The 17,026-nt window shown below is 51.4% G+C and overlaps 6 protein-coding genes across 6 annotated transcripts; 3 read left to right on the top strand and 3 right to left on the bottom strand.

The window, feature by feature from the left end:
• Nucleotides 1-602: 602 nt before the first annotated feature.
• BCR38DRAFT_330137 (ribosomal protein L13 domain-containing protein) lies at nucleotides 603-1,540 on the bottom strand (the record flags this gene model as incomplete). Its single annotated transcript, XM_040854934.1, has 4 exons — nucleotides 603-741; nucleotides 854-1,112; nucleotides 1,209-1,262; nucleotides 1,405-1,540. Coding segments are annotated over 4 exons (588 nt in total), but the record flags the coding sequence as incomplete, so codon positions are not given.
• A 1,002-nt stretch (nucleotides 1,541-2,542) lies between these two features.
• Nucleotides 2,543-4,594, bottom strand: BCR38DRAFT_453620 (BAG domain-containing protein; the record flags this gene model as incomplete). The annotated part of the gene is made up of 2 exons (XM_040861611.1): nucleotides 2,543-3,670; nucleotides 4,589-4,594. The coding sequence occupies 2 exons, from the start codon at nucleotides 4,592-4,594 to the stop codon at nucleotides 2,543-2,545; spliced, it is 1,134 nt and encodes a 377-aa protein (XP_040720542.1).
• A 1,082-nt stretch (nucleotides 4,595-5,676) lies between these two features.
• BCR38DRAFT_329938 (uncharacterized protein) lies at nucleotides 5,677-9,699 on the bottom strand (the record flags this gene model as incomplete). Its single annotated transcript, XM_040854915.1, has 7 exons — nucleotides 5,677-6,777; nucleotides 6,828-8,421; nucleotides 8,495-8,628; nucleotides 8,686-9,003; nucleotides 9,078-9,369; nucleotides 9,425-9,501; nucleotides 9,610-9,699. The coding sequence occupies 7 exons, from the start codon at nucleotides 9,697-9,699 to the stop codon at nucleotides 5,677-5,679; spliced, it is 3,606 nt and encodes a 1,201-aa protein (XP_040720541.1).
• A 3,061-nt stretch (nucleotides 9,700-12,760) lies between these two features.
• On the top strand, nucleotides 12,761-14,648 carry BCR38DRAFT_357946 (MFS transporter). Its single transcript, XM_040857130.1, has 3 exons — nucleotides 12,761-13,062; nucleotides 13,121-13,917; nucleotides 13,971-14,648. Exons 1-3 carry the CDS (start codon nucleotides 12,881-12,883, stop codon nucleotides 14,465-14,467), a joined length of 1,476 nt encoding a protein of 491 aa, XP_040720540.1. The 5' UTR covers nucleotides 12,761-12,880; the 3' UTR covers nucleotides 14,468-14,648.
• Nucleotides 14,649-14,998: 350 nt separating this feature from the next.
• On the top strand, nucleotides 14,999-15,550 carry BCR38DRAFT_415542 (uncharacterized protein). The gene is made up of 2 exons (XM_040859030.1): nucleotides 14,999-15,343; nucleotides 15,492-15,550. The coding sequence occupies exon 1, from the start codon at nucleotides 15,106-15,108 to the stop codon at nucleotides 15,319-15,321; it is 216 nt and encodes a 71-aa protein (XP_040720539.1). The 5' UTR covers nucleotides 14,999-15,105; the 3' UTR covers nucleotides 15,322-15,343; nucleotides 15,492-15,550.
• On the top strand, nucleotides 15,457-16,493 carry BCR38DRAFT_415541 (uncharacterized protein). Its single transcript, XM_040859029.1, has one exon. It carries the CDS (start codon nucleotides 15,508-15,510, stop codon nucleotides 16,063-16,065), a length of 558 nt encoding a protein of 185 aa, XP_040720538.1. The 5' UTR covers nucleotides 15,457-15,507; the 3' UTR covers nucleotides 16,066-16,493.
• The last annotated feature ends 533 nt before the right edge of the window (nucleotides 16,494-17,026 follow it).

Raw genomic sequence — 17,026 nt, 5'->3', positions numbered from 1 at the left:
AAGATGCTCGCCCGTGGGGATACAGTCGTGAATACTGGTTGCTACAGACCCCGTTGAAGACTTGAAGGGCTGCAGCGTTTTAAAAGGGCAAAACAAGTCATTGTCCAAGGACTGGCTATAATGTCACGATGGGATCACTTGCAGGCAATAAAATATGACCGTGGGTATCAGAAGGAGGTATATGCGCACCAATTCTCCTCTACTCTGCCGACAAACACATGGTCCGACCATGAAGGAACCCATGTTGAATGCTGGTTTGCAAACCACTGTGGTGAGTACAACAGACAGAGCATCTCACATGAGTCATTGCAACCAATCATATGTACGGTTTTTTTTCACTTGATTTTGGTTCATTTTCATTTCCGTTCCTAGACTGATGAATGAACACAGGTCCAAGCAAGGTCGGTGAAACATGTCCCCATCCCTCATGACCAGGCCTACCGCCTTCCCTCAGATGAATGCGGCGTGGCAAGTGCAAATGTCAATGGAGTCCCCCATACCGTCACGCCAGATCTAGTTGCAAAGTTTTGTGTGTGTAATGAGTCGATGTCTTTGTTGGTGTTTTCGCCCCGAAAATGCAGTAGTGCGAAGGCCAGAAGGAATTAGTAACCGAATGCAGAGAGGGCCTCGGTCGTCTTGGTGTCCGTCTTAGCGTTCTTCTTGGCTTCAGACAGTTGTCTTTGTGCCAACTTCTTGCGCTCGTAGTAGGCGGCACCCTTGGCCTTGCGGCGCTCCTCCAATCTAATGTCAAGAGTTAGTATCTTATCCGGTGTTGACGTTCAAGTTTGCCATGGTATCCAAATCAAGCAGAAGTGTCTGACTGAGCCATGGCCACTGCTCGGAATACACGTACCGCTCAACAACATCCTGGTACTTCCAGCCAACCTCGTGGCTGAGTCTGCCGACGGTGCAGAACTTGCGGCCGGGCTGCAGTCTCAGGACACGCAGGGCCTGGGGAACCACCATCTTCTTCTTCTTGTCGTACGGGGGAGGGACACCCTCGAAGACCTTCAGGCGCTCCATCGCAGCAGCTCCACGGGCGGTCTTGTGGGGAATCATACCACGGACGGCCTTGTAGAAGATTCGGGACGGGGCGCGGAAATGGAAGGGACCTGTCAATTGTTAGACTGGTGCGTGTCTTCGAGCGGGGCCCAGCGCAGTTCGTTTGAGCGTCGTGCGTGGGGCAAGGATCGGTTGGGTTTACGTACCACCTCGAGTCGGGTTGTATCGGGTCATCTTGCGCAAGTAGGCGTGGTACTTCACTGTAGTCGGGGATCAGTTCAACTCTTGCCTCCGGTTTGTCTTCCTTGCGACGCATGGCCATCTCTTGATAATACAGTTCCATTCGTGCGCTCTTACAACTAGCCCTCAGATCAGAATAAAATGGAAGGAGGTATGACGTACGCTTCGCGCGGAAGAACTCGCCCGAGATGTTGAGGGCCTCACAGCGGACGACGACGATCTTCTGGCCGTTCAGGAGCTGCTTGGCAACGATGCTGGCAAGACGGCCAAGCAGGTGGCCCTTGCCATCGATGACCACCTAGGAGGGTATCAAGTCAGTCCCGTGTTTCAATATATCCAGCGATCTCGGGGTAGCCATATGCCCGTCTCTTGCTTCCAGTTCCCAGCCCCTCGGCCGATCCACCGCCCGTCAATTCCAATTCGTTCTTCCCAAACACCACAGTCCGTCTCAATTGTGCTCGGATTAGGGTAGGAGGGGTGTGTACTCACAACAGGCTCAAAGGTCGACATCTTTACAGATTGTCAGCGCGGGTTCTTGAGAAAAAGAGAAGGAAGAAGCGAGGAATGAAGCTCGTAGGGCAAACTCCAGAAAAAACCAAGTCTGAAGTTCGTCTTACCTTGAGAGCTAGGAAAATGAATCCTCGCTGGGTGCCGCGGTCGGTGGTTGTTGATGGTCGCAAATGTTCAACTTCAACAGTCTCGAGATTTGGTGCGTTGCAAATTGGGCTGGCAGATGAGGCCGTGTGATTTGCAAAAGCCCGCTTTGCCTATCCGGTCTTAGCGCAATATCGGCGAAGCGAAAGGTTTTGGCTGCGACTTCTGTGCACTAGGGCTCTCAAAACCTAGAGGGAAGTCGCGGTCGTGCAGATAGTCCGTTCACCCGGCGGTACTGCAATTATTCACCGACTTTGACCTGCATGTACGCCTCATTGCAGCAGCTCAAAAGAGTAGTTATTGATCACAGGCCCATCGCATTTTCATATGATGATTTCTAGTTGACACAGCATGAAAGACAAGTTCATTATCGTAACATTCACTTGCACAAAGTTTTGCCATGCCCAGAAGCCAAAGCACTTCCCATGCACCCCTTTCATTCGGATTCATTACCATCTCAATCTAGCTTGTCTCACAGAATACGTAGTCTACAAGCATCCTGGGAACGATGCCATCCAACGCTGCATGCTCACAGTCCCATCTGTCATCTTAGATTCTTGTCGCGAACTGGTCAAACCACCCGTGTTGTATGCTATGTATGCAGGTGATCAAGCTCTTTCCAGCCAAAGAAGAATTGGTTGTGAGCTCAATATGTTGGGCGTGTCACACCCTCGGGCAGATGCTCATCGATCCCCTTGAGAACATCCTGCACCTGGCTGACCAATTCCTTCCTCTTGGCTCTGATCTCAGGATCTCCTCCGGTTTCCACCTCGTCTAGCTTGAGCAAGATTTGCTGCATGATCGTCTCACTCAGCTTCCGATGCTCATCCTCGCATTTCTTCCGGTCCTTGGGCGGGTTGGCCGAGAACTCGTCACAGAGTGGTACAAACTTAGTTCTGAAGTGTGAACCAATAGTCTGCAGCTGGCCTATTGGGCCAGACTGAGCGGCAGGGCTTGGCACTCGGCTCGGATGTCTTGAATCTTCGGCAGACGATCTTCTACCTTCTGCTCCGGATCCCGGTACGTCGAGGTTGGCAGCACTGTCGCGGGGGCTGCGGTCCTTCTTCTTGCGCTTGTTGCGCTTCTTTTTGCTCTTTGTCTGGTCACCGTTGGGGTCGGTAACGACATCCTCGACAGACTCGCTCGAGTCGTCATCTGATAGCTTGCCCTCGGGTATGACAATCAAAATCTCGCTATTGTTCTTGACGCCGTACCCGTTGATCGGTGCATCGCTGTCCTTGAGATGACGGCCTTTATAAAGCATCTTGACGCGGCGGCTTCGGCGTTCGCTAATCCCCATGACCAAGCCGACTCGATCCCGCACATCCTGCACTAGGAGTCTGCCTTCGCCAATGGAATATGGTGGGAAGTTATTCGGATATGTGACACCCTTGCTCTTGATCAAAAGTATGTCATCTTCGATATCGACATCAGCGGGCGGCTGTTTGCCTTTGGGGTCGTAGGTTCGGGCCGGTGATTGCAGCGACTGCTCGAGATCCTCCGAGGTGATGTAGCTGAAGTCTTCGTCGGTTATGACGGGATCTTGACCGCCCATCTGCGAGGCAAAGGGCGAAAGCCCTTCACGGCTTGATGACCAGCGAGACATGCCGAGGGGAACGACCAGCGCAGCGCAGGCTAATGTCGAGTATAGAACGGTAGGTGAAAAGCCCTTGGCAGCAAGAAACTCGTTCGATCCTGCGAGAGCTTCGGACAGTTGGCCGATGGTTGCGTCGACGTAGTTTGCCAGCGACGGCGGCAGTAGTTGAGTCAAGTTCTGGAGGGCACCAGATGATGCCAGTACTGTTTGACTTGAAGCCACCTTGGCGGATTCGGGTTGTCCACGGAGGGACAGCCACGACTAGGGATGGGAGGTTTGTTTTATGGTGATGTGGAACAAGCCGCAGTATGCGGGGGTCAAATGGATCGTCTACTGACAGGAAGGATGGGTCAAGATGATGCGTTTCCACCGTCGTCGATGCAGTCGTGGGGCAGAATGACGGCAGGCTGTGCCAAGCGTGCTCTGAATCTCTGAATCTCAGCCGCGTCGAATGCCACTCGAGTCTGTTGCTGTTGGGATTTCGAGAGGCAAATCACGAGACCGGCAAAGTCTCGTCAGACTGTGCTAGCAAGCCAGGGTCTTTCCCGCAGGTCGTCCTATAACCAAGGGGTGTTGATGGATGTCGATGATCTGAAAAGTGAATCGGCTTTGATGCGTTGTCACCTAGTCAAGTCAGCTGCTGCAGGAAACTGTCGGGCTTCTCATTCGTAGGCCCATCTGAAAAAGATACATGCAAGGCTCCGGCCAATGCAAAAGGCCGACAACGATCCGAGACGAAATCATTATTGGACAAAAAAACAAGGTTCCATATTTCCAGGTTCAAAGCTCACTTGGATGCGGTTGGTTATCAATGTAACAGATTTCTCAAGCTGCTTTGAACGTGGAAGGCCACACGCGCGTAGGATGGTTGGGGCAAGCTGACCTTGGTTGCATCTTGAGAATTGCGTAACATGAGGTCATATCGTCTGTAACTAATGGCTCTCAGTCAAGGATGGATCATGTAGACAGGGCGAATCTCGAGGCGAGGAGGGAATGGTTCGTGGGTAGTCTTTCATGCCACGTTGGGAAAGGCGGTGGCAGAATCCTCTTCAGCAAGAGTCCGCTCCTAGTTTGCATCGATGAGATCCATTCGACCGGCATGACCAGGGTATTTGCAGAATTGTCTTTCTCATCCCTTTGTTGCATATATTGGATACATGAATAAATATACGCTACAGCAGAGAAAGGGTTCCTCATGCGACGACTACTTTTGAGGCTTTGAAGATAGTTTAAGTAGTAAGTATGAATAAAGCAGTTAGATGTTCCGGAAATGGTTTTTGTTACGTCATTTTTTTTTGGCTCATCTCCCTTTCTAACTGACTTCTAGATCCGCTGGACTGACTGCTGTCACGACCTGGGTTGCATCGCATTGGTAGAGACCTCGATTAGGTGCTATCGACGAAGATTTTACTCTAAGGAGCGAAGGAAAGAAGATCACAAACTTAGGTTTGAGGGAGCGCGACTAAGTCGTCCACGCTTGGCGGGGCTCCTGCAGGGGTTATGATTGGCTTCCCATCTGGCACTGCCATGGCAGGTGTTCCAGCTGTAAGTCACCTGGTTGTAGTGAGTCTGCGAGGGTTGACCTTCACAACTGCAAGCTTGACTGATTACGGAAGCAGACGGAGGTTTGGGTTTGAATACTATCTATTTGAAATAAAATGTTACGGCTTAATACTAGCCTCTTTCATGATACATGTGGGAAGCTGTGGCCTCAGGTATGCAGGGATACGAGGCAGGCAGATACTGATTGTAGTATTTAGGGATCCCTTAGGGGACAACTTGGGATTAGTCTCATACGCACCTTCATAGTACAGTAGGTAACGAAATCGGCTTCCTCCTTGTTAGCCTCTTAAACATATTCAGCCCTCGGATTATTGCCTATTTTGGCGCTTACACAGTACGTCCAGAAAAGCTTATTTCTTAGGAAGCGGGGGCGGTCGCGACTTACTTGCGGTTAGCTGAATTAGCAGCCCTTATATTTACATATTTCTCTATTCGCAGTGACGAAATAGTACAGCTAACTAGCCACAGAGATGCTGACAAATAGCGTCCAATTATCGCGAAAGCACTAGAACTTTCGAAAGGCGACCGTTATATAATATAAATAAGTGCGCTCCCCTAGGACCCTCTTTTGCAAAGATATTAGAAAATAGATTGTGTATTTACAAGCTATACGAGAGAAGCTAAATACTGGACCAGAGCGCTGGTTTATCCTCACAAAACCGCAAAATAATGACTTTTCCAGAAACGCATCCAATCACTACGGTAGAACCAGACACAGCTGAAGAAACTGGTCGAGAATCTGCTGTTAACCAGAACAAGTTTTTTCCGTGCAGAGTTATCCAGCAACGGTCCTTACTTATGCCGTAGCCAGAGCGACGATCTTGACCGTTATCAGCTAAGATCTGACTGGAAAATGATTTCGAAGATCTAGTAGTTATAGATTCTGTCGCTCTAATAGGATCTAGTGGACCTTGAAGAGAAATAGCACCAGAATCCATATAGAGATAAAAACCTCTAGAATCAAAAGACAAGGTGGAAGGGATTATACCAGTTTCTACTGTCTGCAAACACTGGCCCGTCGCCGCCGACCAGAGCCGGACCGTGCCGTCGTCCGAGGCCGAGGCCACGAGCTGCGAGTCGGGCGAGAAGGCCACCGAGTTGATGAAGCCGCTATGGCCCTCGAGCGTCTGGAGTTCTTGGCCCGTCGCCGCCGACCAGAGCCGGACCGTGCGGTCGACCGAGGCCGAGGCCACGAGCTGCGAGTCGGGCGAGAAGGCCACCGAGTTGATGAAGCCGCTATGGCCCTCGAGCGTCTGGAGTTCTTGGCCCGTCGCCGCCGACCAGAGCCGGACCGTGCGGTCGACCGAGGCCGAGGCCACGAGCTGCGAGTCGGGCGAGAAGGCCACCGAGCTGACGAAGTCGCTATGGCCCTCGAGCGTCTGGAGTTCTTGGCCCGTCGCCGCCGACCAGAGCCGGACCGTGCGGTCGTGCGAGGCCGAGGCCACGAGCTGCGAGTCGGGCGAGAAGGCCACCGAGCTGACGAAGTCGCTATGGCCCTCGAGCGTCTGTACGCACTGGCCCCAGCTATCTTGTACTCCTGATACGATAGATATCCAGCTAGACATATCTTTTTCAAAAACAGTTCGAATCGTACTCCTCCGAGGCGTAAACGCGAGCGCTGACGCGTATACCTGGAGAGGCGCCTGTTGGATAATAGAGGTCATAGCAAGGACAAAGCGGTTAGCATCGTTTAGGAAGTCAAGAGTCTTAGTTGCGTCCGACTGATACGCGTTAGTTTATAGGAGTTTTTATGCTTGAATCTGAAACTCACATGAGCACAGGCTCGTAGCGCCTTAATCGCCTGCAGACTCTCCGAAACTCTTCCCATCAAACTTAATGCTTCTAACCAATGAAGGAAGTGGCAGGTCAGGAAGTCACACACCTCATCCCCATCCGATACTTTCATTTCGGCCTGCTGTAGATGGTACGACCAGAACTGACAAGCGTACTGGACTTCTGGCTGTAAATACTTGCTGATTCTCTGTGGGTCTATCGATGAACGAGGTGTTCCTGGCGCCTGAACCTCACAGATATCAGTCCGAAGGGATTTATTCATTACGCGCAGGCAGTTCGTAGCTAGCCACTTGTGGGATTCTTTCTCATCCACCCAGAACTGGTCTTTGTGCCTTTCGGGATCCACTAGGAAATTCCGGAACGACAGGTGAAAGAGTCTGACGGGAGAGCCGGGAGGGGACGGGACATGTAGAACCGAGTGAAGATGAAGCAGTCTATTACTAATCATCTTCTCATCTTCGTCAAGTAGCTGCGATAGAGCATGGGTAGAGAGGGGATTCTCAAGGATAACGATCGAGCCAACAACAACTCGAAACTCTTCTAAGACCTTCTCCTTGTCACTTTCGTCAAGTCTGATAAGTTGTCGTTCCAGGACAGGCATGTATGTAGCCTCAAGCTTAGACTGCTTGTTTCTTGATTTATAGGCTAGGATCTCTCGAAGTTGTTCTTGGGGATCGCTGTAATTCCATTCTTTAAGGAGACGACAGATAGTGGCGGCAAAAATGAAGAGAGGACTTGCCCTCTTTACTAAAGTCTCGATATCTGATTTGCTTGGCCATTCTACAGGCAGTTGTTGATCTTCGTTTCCCAAGTTGTAGTCTTTTTTAATCTCGGTCATCTCGTGCTCCAGGAATATAGTCAAATCGCGATCAATAAGACCTTGGCGTATCTCATGGAGGACTAAATCCTGATACGTTCCTTGATTTTTCTTGAAACCCAATCGTATAGGCAGTTCGGGTCTGCTAGTGATAAAGATCTTTAAACACGAAGACGGTAGTTCCTTAGCACGGGAAAAGAGTTTGATGATCAGCTCGATATCCTTCTCTCTCTCGCACTCATCCAGGGCATCGACAATAATGACAAGCGTTGCAGGGGCCTGAGTGTTTAGAGTCATCTTTAACAAAGGCTCCAGGATGAGCTTCTCAAACTGCTGTGATATTGTCTTTTGCGTAATGGCAGGATCGGCATCGATGGCACTTTGAATATAATAGGCGAGGGACGGCGATTTATAGACCAACTGAGCGGCAATCGTAGTGAAGAACTTGGATGTTCCGCTTCGATCGGCCATGCCCTTCTTAAAGAAAAAGCTGCCACCGAGATGGCCGTTCTTAGAGAAAGACTGTGCCACGGTGCGCGAAATGGTTGACTTCCCGGTGCCAGCCATGCCGTTCAGCCAGAAGACGGGTTTGGCGCGAGCATCGACAGCCCATTTGGATATTTCATGGAGAAGCTCTTTTCGAGTGCCTTGGAGGCAATATGAGATCTCTTCTTCGGCGTGGGAGTCAAAGGATGCTCCTTCAACAGTGTGTGGGAGGAGCCTGTCGAATGCTGTCTCTTGGTCGAGATGGAGGCTATAGCTTAATTAGTTTCATCGAATCCAAGTGGAGATTAGCGACGTACCGCCCCTTGCTCACATCTGCACACATCTTTTTAATATTCTCTGAAACCTTGTCGAAAGAAGGGTCATTCGGGCCAGAGTATTTGTTCAGGCGTAGATGGTCCGTCGAGAGCGGGAAATGATCACAAAGGTCGATACATGCGGAGTCCTCCTCTACAACCTGAAATACCGTCGTTAATTATAATAAAACAGCGCATAATCCTGATTCGGTACGTACCATTCCTTTAATTAGATGGGGCATCCCTAATCTTCTTCCAAAATCGGTATCTTTCAATTCGAAGAAGCAGACCACCGGGATTCGAATTCTCTGCAAGAGTTTACCGAACTCGTTCAGCTTATCCCGCAAGGTGCGATCGCCGTAGCCTAGGGCTCCGACAATACCGATATGGGATCCAGCAATGTGCATGATTCGGGCTATGAGTTGAGCTATCCCCTTCATCTTAGAGCCTTTGAAGGGACATCCCAGAAATACGAGGCCGACGGTACGGTCGACTAAGTGTTTCAGTTCTGGGTCTGCATTAGCGTTCAACAGGCCCTGCCCAAATCCCGTTAGCATACATTGCAAATAGAGGATAAAAATCCTCGTTGGGAAGCTCGTGTTCCACTTACATGCTGGATAACATTACCGCCCAAGCTGTGTCCGATAAAAACTATCGGGCGGTTCGTAGTGTCCTTCCGGTACCAACAAAGGCTTTCTACCAGATCCTTGCCACAAAGAGAGAGGCGAGTTTTCGGGGCATTCGCGTGCCATCGCGATTCGTAGTTGTACACCATGATTCGGGCATTGGGCACCACAGCAGGTAGCATATTCGGATCCTTCAGCCAGTGAACATGGCTGGCTCCGTCTGTCCAGGTCCACGACCAATCCACGTTAGCCCCGAGGCCGTGGACAGCGACGATGCTGCGGGGAATCAGCAACCAGATAACGAGACACTAATAGCATGGGCAAGACCTACTCTACCTCGACCTCCCTAGTGGCTGCGTTGCTGGGCCCGGAATATAAAACTTGGAGCACTGAACGACTACTAGAAGTCTGTACTCATTAGCATGCCACCCAAATCGATACTTGGAAGGTACAGACTTCTTGCTTGCTTGCTTGGTGCTCTTCGTTCGCCGAATCTTGTTGTCCTAAAACGTATACCGCTCTCTTGTTCCTATATTGAAGCCACAAGTAGGGTAGGATTGCAGCGCCGACTAGGACGAGGATGTTCACAGCAGTGGCCGGGTCCATGGCCGCGGTTGCCGGTAGCCGAAGCGATCGAAAGTCAGGGTCGGAGGACAAGAACCTATTGTGCTGTTCGCAAGGCTAGAACGTCGCTTGTGTATTAGTAACCGTAGCGGCAGGGTATCATTGAAGAAGTGCGGGCTATATTCAGCGTAGCGGAAAGCTTTAGAAACTAAGAGAAAAAGGACAAGTGCACCAGTACGTAGCTAGCAATAGCTGCCTTGTTGTTTTCGCTCACCTCGGCGAAGTCCCACGGCCAGAATGCATTGAGTTGGCAAGGCACGATGATTGGCTACGGAAGTGCCGTGCCGACACGCCGCAGCCTCGCCTAGTCGTCATCTGCTTTTTATGTAGTAGGAATAGCATGCAGGTGATGAACATTTCTGAGCGATAGCCTGTAAAGTCGCATCTACGCGTTCAACGAAGATTTAACCTAGTCGGGTTGTCGGTTGGCCTCGCACGGTCCTATTCGCGTCGAAACGGTTGCGTTATAGAGCCACCACGCAGTCAAGTATCCCTCCTTATCTTATGCTCGTGTTAAGGCTCGCCGACCTTTCTGACGGCTAAGCACATAGGTGCCTTTCTCGACTAGACTTTTAGAGTCTACCGGCGATGACGAGCCCGATGGGCAGCTCTGAATCCGATCGCTCCAACCCGCATCGTACCGAACCGAAGCCCACGATTTGGCCCCTCCGCGACTCGATAGCATCACTTGGATGAAGAAAGAGTTAGACGTGGAACGACTGGATAAGCTTTCCACCTAGCTGTGGGTTGCTGGTCGGCCCATGCCGCCACGCCCGCTGCACGGATCTCTTTGTCGCGGAGCAGATGGACCTTCACCTTGTTTGGATGACAGGGCGGATGTATCTTAAACCGATCAAATAGAGGACGGATAGAGAGCTTTTGCTGTACAACAGAAATGACATTGATATTTTCTTTGAAGGGGGCATTGTTAGGCAACCTTGGTGGGCTTTGCCAAGACCACCAAGGTTACCACGTGACTTAGCCCTTCGGGACTAAGTCCAACCTTCGTGCTCCATAGGACTAGATAGAATGTCAGGGCCCCAACACGACTACTCCGTCAAGCTGTAATCGCGTGCGTGCTCCCCGTGCAATTCTACGCCTCGGAAGCATGGTGGCCGTCTGCCGGACAGAACAAGAATGGACGCATTATCTCAAACCGGGTCCAATCCCTAGCTGACCAAATGGATCGAACGCAGAATACCGCAATGAGAGCCATGCTTCCTGTATCCAGGACCACGCCAATACCGATCCTGCAACGGGAAGCGGCACTACCGCCAGCAGAAATCGCACTCGACGCAAAACTCTATGCGGCTTCTGTTAGATTACACAAACTGGATAGCCGCCATCCCTTACGCAGGAGGCTCAGACATCCTACGGGCCCCGATTCGAGGTTAAGGCGTATGGCGAGCCTAACCCCAGATACTGCAGAATATATAGATCCTCTGCAAATACCGCCCTGGGAGCAGGCTGGCGAATGGTCCATCACCCTCGCCAAGATCGGTTATATCCCAGGACAGTCAAAGGAGGAGGCTGCCCGCTCGTTTCTACCAAGGATAAACGAGTTTTCAAAGCGCGATATAATAATCTATACAGACGGCTCGCTGGCTACCCATAGCGACAGGACCTTAGCTGGAGCAGGCTGGGCTGGTTATCAGGCCGGTAAAAGACTACTCTGCGGGTCCGAACTACTGGGCTCTCAGATAGAGGTATACGATGCGGAAGCCCACGCAGCACTACGGGGGCTTCAGGAGGCTGTAAAGCTTCCGTCCAACAGCATGGCAGATAACGTCCACATCTGCCTCGATAATCTCGCGGTTGCGGGTAGGCTCATCTGTCCAAGTCCCGGAAGCAGTCAAGCAAAATTCACCGCCTTCCAAGAGCTGTCCAAAACCTGGTCACAGAGAGAGCGAAAACCCTGGACATCCCCGGGACAAGTGTATATCTGGTGGTGCCCAGGACATGTAGGCATCCCCGGAAACGAAGAAGCAGATGTCCAGGCCAAAGCGGCCTGTGAGCAACCACCCAAGACACAACACCCGGCCTCATTCGCACATATAAAGAGAATCGCGAGATCCTACACTTGGAAGAGTTTCAACGATCGATGGGCCACTACCTGCCCTCAACAGTATCGAGATCTACGGATCGCTATCCACCCGCGACCCCCCGAACTTGGCCTGCCCCGACAACACCTAGGCAGATTACTCGCAGCGAGGTCGCACCACGGGGATTTCGTGACCTACCACGAGAGACTCCAGCATCGCGACGCACTGCTCAACTGCGGGTGTGGAAAGACAAAGACACCAGTCCACTTCTACTTTTGCAAGCGCGGCCGCAAGGCCACGCCCGGTCATCTAAAAGCGCATATAGCCAAGAATAGTATAGATTCCCTCCTAGGCACGGCCAAGGGAGCTCGTTTGTTTTGCCAATGGGCGGAGGAGACCAATTTCTTTACTGAGATCTGCCCATCGCACTGAACAGGAATGTTAGATGAAGACAGTCCCCTGTAACATAGATTCGACTAGCATAGACCATGCCGGCACTGCGCCCGGCACGTCTCACGTGATGAGACGTTAAATTTCAATCAATCAATCAATCAATCAATCAGTGAAGGAGAGATGGGTATATAAGGGACAGGACTCCCAGGCATTTCATAGATAGACAGTCTCTACTTCAGTGATCAATCTAAGCATCAATCTAACCCATTGGTGAGGCAAACTGCCTTGACGACTCTATTCCCAGTTACCCTACTTGAATACTTCAGTTACCCAGAGCCCTATACTCCATACGTCAAACCCCGATATTATTGCTTGAGGACTCCGCAGCAGGACTTACTTACTAGCACAAACCCTTACAGACTCTTTAGTGGTTTACACAGCTAGACTATTAGAGGTTTCGTTACAAGGGTGTAGGTGCGAAGTGCGCGAATTTTCGCGTTGGCGTAAAGTGTCCCCAGAGTTGTGGAGCCTGACTGTATGTAGCTCGCACCCTGCTTCGACAGGGGGATCCGCTAATCGGATGGATGCAAGTGTGCTCCACCGTGGCAACAACAATAAAAAAAAGACTTCATCCGCTGCTCGCCACTTTTCAATTCTCACGAGACTTCCAATCTCATGAGACTTCCTTCAACATTTTCAGTACACGAAGAGTATTGAATCTGTAGACGATGGACGAGACCCTCCCACTTCTTCAGGATGCGCACTTCACCTCCCTCGAAGAGCCACATCAACATGTCAACAAGGACATAGTGGACTTCGACCCGGAGGGCGATGAGGAAAACCCCGTAGACTGGCCCCAGGCTTACAAATGGGGCATCGTCGCTCTTTTGGCCTTCATGGCGTTCACCGTGTGAGTGTTCCCGCATCGTTTCGTTCTTCAGTCAAAGCCATTCTAATCCCGAGCACAGAACCTTCACGTGTATATCTGTAGTCCCAGTCGCAAACCAGATAGTGGAGGACCTCAACCATGGCCACTCGAGCAAATCCTCCAGCGTCCTCCTCGTCACCATCTGGGAGTTGGGAGAAGCCGCGGGGCCCTTGCTCATCGCGCCCCTCTCCGAAGTCTTCGGGCGCTACCCCGTCCTGAACGCCGCCAACCTCCTCTTCATCACCGCCACCGTGCTCGCCGCCCTGTGCCAGAGCACACCACTCTTCATCGCCGCGCGGGCTCTGACTGGCCTGGCTGTGGCGTCGAATGTCTTGAACCCCGCCATTGTGGGGGATATGTTTGTTTCCGACCAGCGCGGGTCGGCCATGAGCATCGTCATGCTGGCGCCCCTGATTGGCGGTGCCGTGGGGCCCGCCATCTCCGGCGCGGTGGCGGAGAACTTGGGCTGGAGGCAGGTGCTGTGGATGAGCGCCGCCCTGGCGATGGCGTGCGAGGTCGTGTTTCTGACGTGCTTTCGTGAGACGTACAAGGTGCCCATTCTGAGACGCAAGGCGGACAGGATGAGGAGGGACACCGGAAATGATATGTTGAGGACGATTTTTGACGTCGAGGGACAGAAGAGCGGCACGATGCTTTGGGAGGCCATGATGCGCCCCTTTATTGTGCTTTTCGGCTCGGGTGTACTGCAGATATTGTCGTTGTTCGGGTCTGTGGCCTTCTCGTACTTTTACGTCCTGTCCACGTCGTTGCCCGATGTGCTCAGTGAGCGGTATCACTTATCCCCGGCTCAGATCGGGTCGGCGTTTCTCAGCTTCAGTAAGTGTTACTCTGCGAATGAACTGCTTCTTTCTCGTGCTAACAAATAACAGGCGTAGGTTCGTTCATCAGCGTCATGGTGAGCAACCAACTGCTCGATCGCATCTACATCCGCCTCCGGGATGTCAACAAGGGTGTCGAGAAGCCCGAATATCGTCTCCCGCTCACCATGCTGGGTGGCTTCACCCTGCCCTTCGCCGTCGCTGCGTACGGCTGGGCGGCAGCGTTGCATCTCCACCTGTCGCTCTTGATGCTTTCAACGGCATTGCTGGGATTCTCCCTCATGTTTGCAACCTTGCCTCTGACGGCCTATGTGGTCGACGCCTTCGGGCTGTATTCGGCCTCGGCCTTGACCGCGGTTATCGTCACGAGGTGCTTAGGAGGCACTTTCATTCCGCTGGCCACCGGGCCCCTGGCGGAACGGTTTGGCTTTGGACTCGGCGTTTCGGCACTGGCCCTGCTGGGTCTATGCCTTGCCCCGGTGCCTGTACTGCTCCTCAGGTATGGATCAAAGTGGCGGCAACGGTCCAAGTACACTCGAGATGAGTAGAATGGATTGTTGGGATCGTTGGGATTGTTACGGATACTTCTCATGACTGTATGCAAATGATATCACGACGCTTGGCAATAGACATTGGCGAAAGGCGACACTGGAAAATTTAGAGAACTACAAAAAGAGCATGATGCGTTATTAGATATTAGTTATAATGGATTTGAGAATTCCTGTTACGAACTAGCTGTTTTGCAGTTGCGCAAAACAAATCTGACTAGACAGAGACCCGTGTACCACGTGGACTAGGCCCACGCCTAGCATCTCGATTTGAAGTGAGCCTGTCATCCAGGACGTATCTGCTTGGCAGCTTGGATCCCGAGTTGCAGGGGTTGCTGCATCCGCAGCAGTTTGGTGGTTGGTCGAGCTCATCATCCCCTGGTTCGATTCCGGAAGCGCAGGCCGAATCATTCGAGCGACACAGCACCGAATTACCACGCAGAGACTAGTCTGTAGAACATGCATGTTACCCACAAGTCCTGATGCTGAACCACCTCTACTACTCCCCTGCACTATCCTATTGCTGATCACCCGAGTCGGCGCGCATCAAAGTTCCCAACCCTCCCCTCGAAATACAACGGCTTATCCTGTACGACCAGGGTCGGCCCCCATAGTTGTGCACACACCGGGAATCACCGATGAATATTCATATTTACATGTCCATGCATACGTACCGGCGAATGCTTTCGGAGCCTCACCGCAGATGGAAGAAGGCATCAAAGCCGCTGTCCAGGCCGCCGTCTGCACGGGCGGAATTCGTGCAAGAAGACGCTGCGCTGGATATCGCTCATTATATGCGGTGCGATCATCGTTACTGCAACGATTCTTGCCATGGTGAATTACCCTGCTGCTGATACTGCGATTACAGTTCTTAGTGTGAGTATGCCTAGTTTCCTATTTAACCCCCATCCCAAATCCGCATACGCCTCTACTATTACAACCGGTTTGGAATAAGCCCTCGTTACTTTATGTTCCGTATAGACATTTTTCTCTGTTGTTCCCAATTCTCCAGCTAACCCTCAAGTGGGTCCTCATTCTCGATGTCTAGAACATTTGGTGCCTCTACCACGCGCAAGCGCCGTAGTGGTGTCGAACCGATGTCGGGGGGCCATAGCACACTCGAAAATCTTCTCATCGTAGCTAACATGTTCGCCACTGGTGCATTAGCTTCATTAATTGAAAAAGAGTGGTATACGTACAGGGTGGAACGTAACTATGTCCTCGTCACGGTCGTGGGAATGCTGATGTGCGTAACCTCCCTTGTGGACTTTATTTTGAGCAGTTCGTTTCAGGATACCATGTTTATTTGGGATCTATGGCTCTGCATACGAATGCTACTCGTCCGTTCTTATATCAAGCGACATTGTCGCATCGGCGTAGATGGAGTTACTGGACTTGGACTGCTTCAATGTTTATCGTTATGGCAAAGGCCGGAGAACCAGTCAATGCGGGTCGATATACACCAACGTGTCCGCACTATGGAAATTACTCCGGTCCTAAGCCTGGAGAGGCATCCAACGAGCACCTTGCAGCCTCGAGAATTTCGCCCGCCGACTGCATGCAGCTCGGCAAAACACAAGCGAAGCTTAATGGGGTGAAGGACAAAGTCCCTTGGGGGGCTACTGTTAATGTAGAATCTGCTTTGAGAAATCCGTCTCAGATTTGCATGCAATGGCATGAAATGTCGCAAATCCACTCTCGTATCAGCTCACAAAGCCAGGACTCAGGGATGGATGTCTCGGGGATTAGGAGCAAACAAAGCTTCAAAGCGGCGGTAGTCCAACATGCTCTTCCAGCATGGGTACGTTCCTCGGTAACAAATAAGGCCTTTTATTCCACGGACGGTGGGCTCGGCTGTCTTTGACTCTCGTCAAAATCTACTGGCTGCAGGCCGCATCAACTTTTGTTGGTTGCGTGGAATGTACCATCTTCAATATCTCGCCCCTCGGCCGTAAGCCCTATCGACATAGAAAACATCGACACAAACATTTACCGTATTAGGAGCTAGTGTAATAGCCAGTCAAGGTTAATTGATTTCTGTTTAATCTAGTTTATTATACTGTCCTGTGCAAGCCTACGGCTTATGAAGACAGTAGGTCTAAAGATAGGAAGTATAGCGGGTGAACTACCCCATCCTACATACAAGTGGGACCTGCACTGCGAATTCGTCCTCCTTAACTATTGTTTTTTCCTCGCACTATGGATCAACCCGGAGGTTGAGATCCGTGGGCTGTGGATTTTAGTAGGATGCCTAACTCTGCTAACCCTTTTCCCCAGCACTGTCGCAGTGCATACGTGGTCTCCGCGGCCGCCGCTGGATGCGAACCGATTATTCTCGTCGCCGACCCAGATATTAGCCTAGGTTATAGCGGCTTATGGACCAGCCAAGCGGGCATGGTTAATTGATGTTGGCTGGCAGTAATGGTCTTTGGCCCCTTTTGCTACATTCTGGGTGCGGCGACCGTTCTGTCGTCCGTGGATGTGCTGGACTTGATATGGTATACTTTTTTATTCTCTGCTTGGAGGTATTCGGGGGGTCTGGTCCCATTCCTCGTCTCC

The sequence above is a fragment of the Pseudomassariella vexata genome, assembly GCF_002105095.1.
Source record: "Pseudomassariella vexata strain CBS 129021 chromosome Unknown BCR38scaffold_1, whole genome shotgun sequence".
NCBI lineage: Eukaryota > Fungi > Ascomycota > Sordariomycetes > Amphisphaeriales > Pseudomassariaceae > Pseudomassariella > Pseudomassariella vexata.
The sequence above is the reverse complement of the archived record's forward strand: the minus strand, read 5'-3'. Positions and strand labels throughout refer to the sequence as shown.

Bases quoted from the DNA above. Each gene is read 5' to 3' on its own strand.
- BCR38DRAFT_357946 (XM_040857130.1), top strand. From the start codon at position 12,881: ATGGACGAGACCCTCCCACTTCTTCAGGATGCGCACTTCACCTCCCTC. The intron at 13,063-13,120 runs GTGAGTGTTCCC...TCCCGAGCACAG, and splicing joins GCCTTCATGGCGTTCACCGT to AACCTTCACGTGTATATCTG. The intron at 13,918-13,970 runs GTAAGTGTTACT...AACAAATAACAG, and splicing joins GTCGGCGTTTCTCAGCTTCA to GCGTAGGTTCGTTCATCAGC.
- BCR38DRAFT_415542 (XM_040859030.1), top strand. From the start codon at position 15,106: ATGAATATTCATATTTACATGTCCATGCATACGTACCGGCGAATGCTT.
- BCR38DRAFT_415541 (XM_040859029.1), top strand. From the start codon at position 15,508: ATGTCTAGAACATTTGGTGCCTCTACCACGCGCAAGCGCCGTAGTGGT.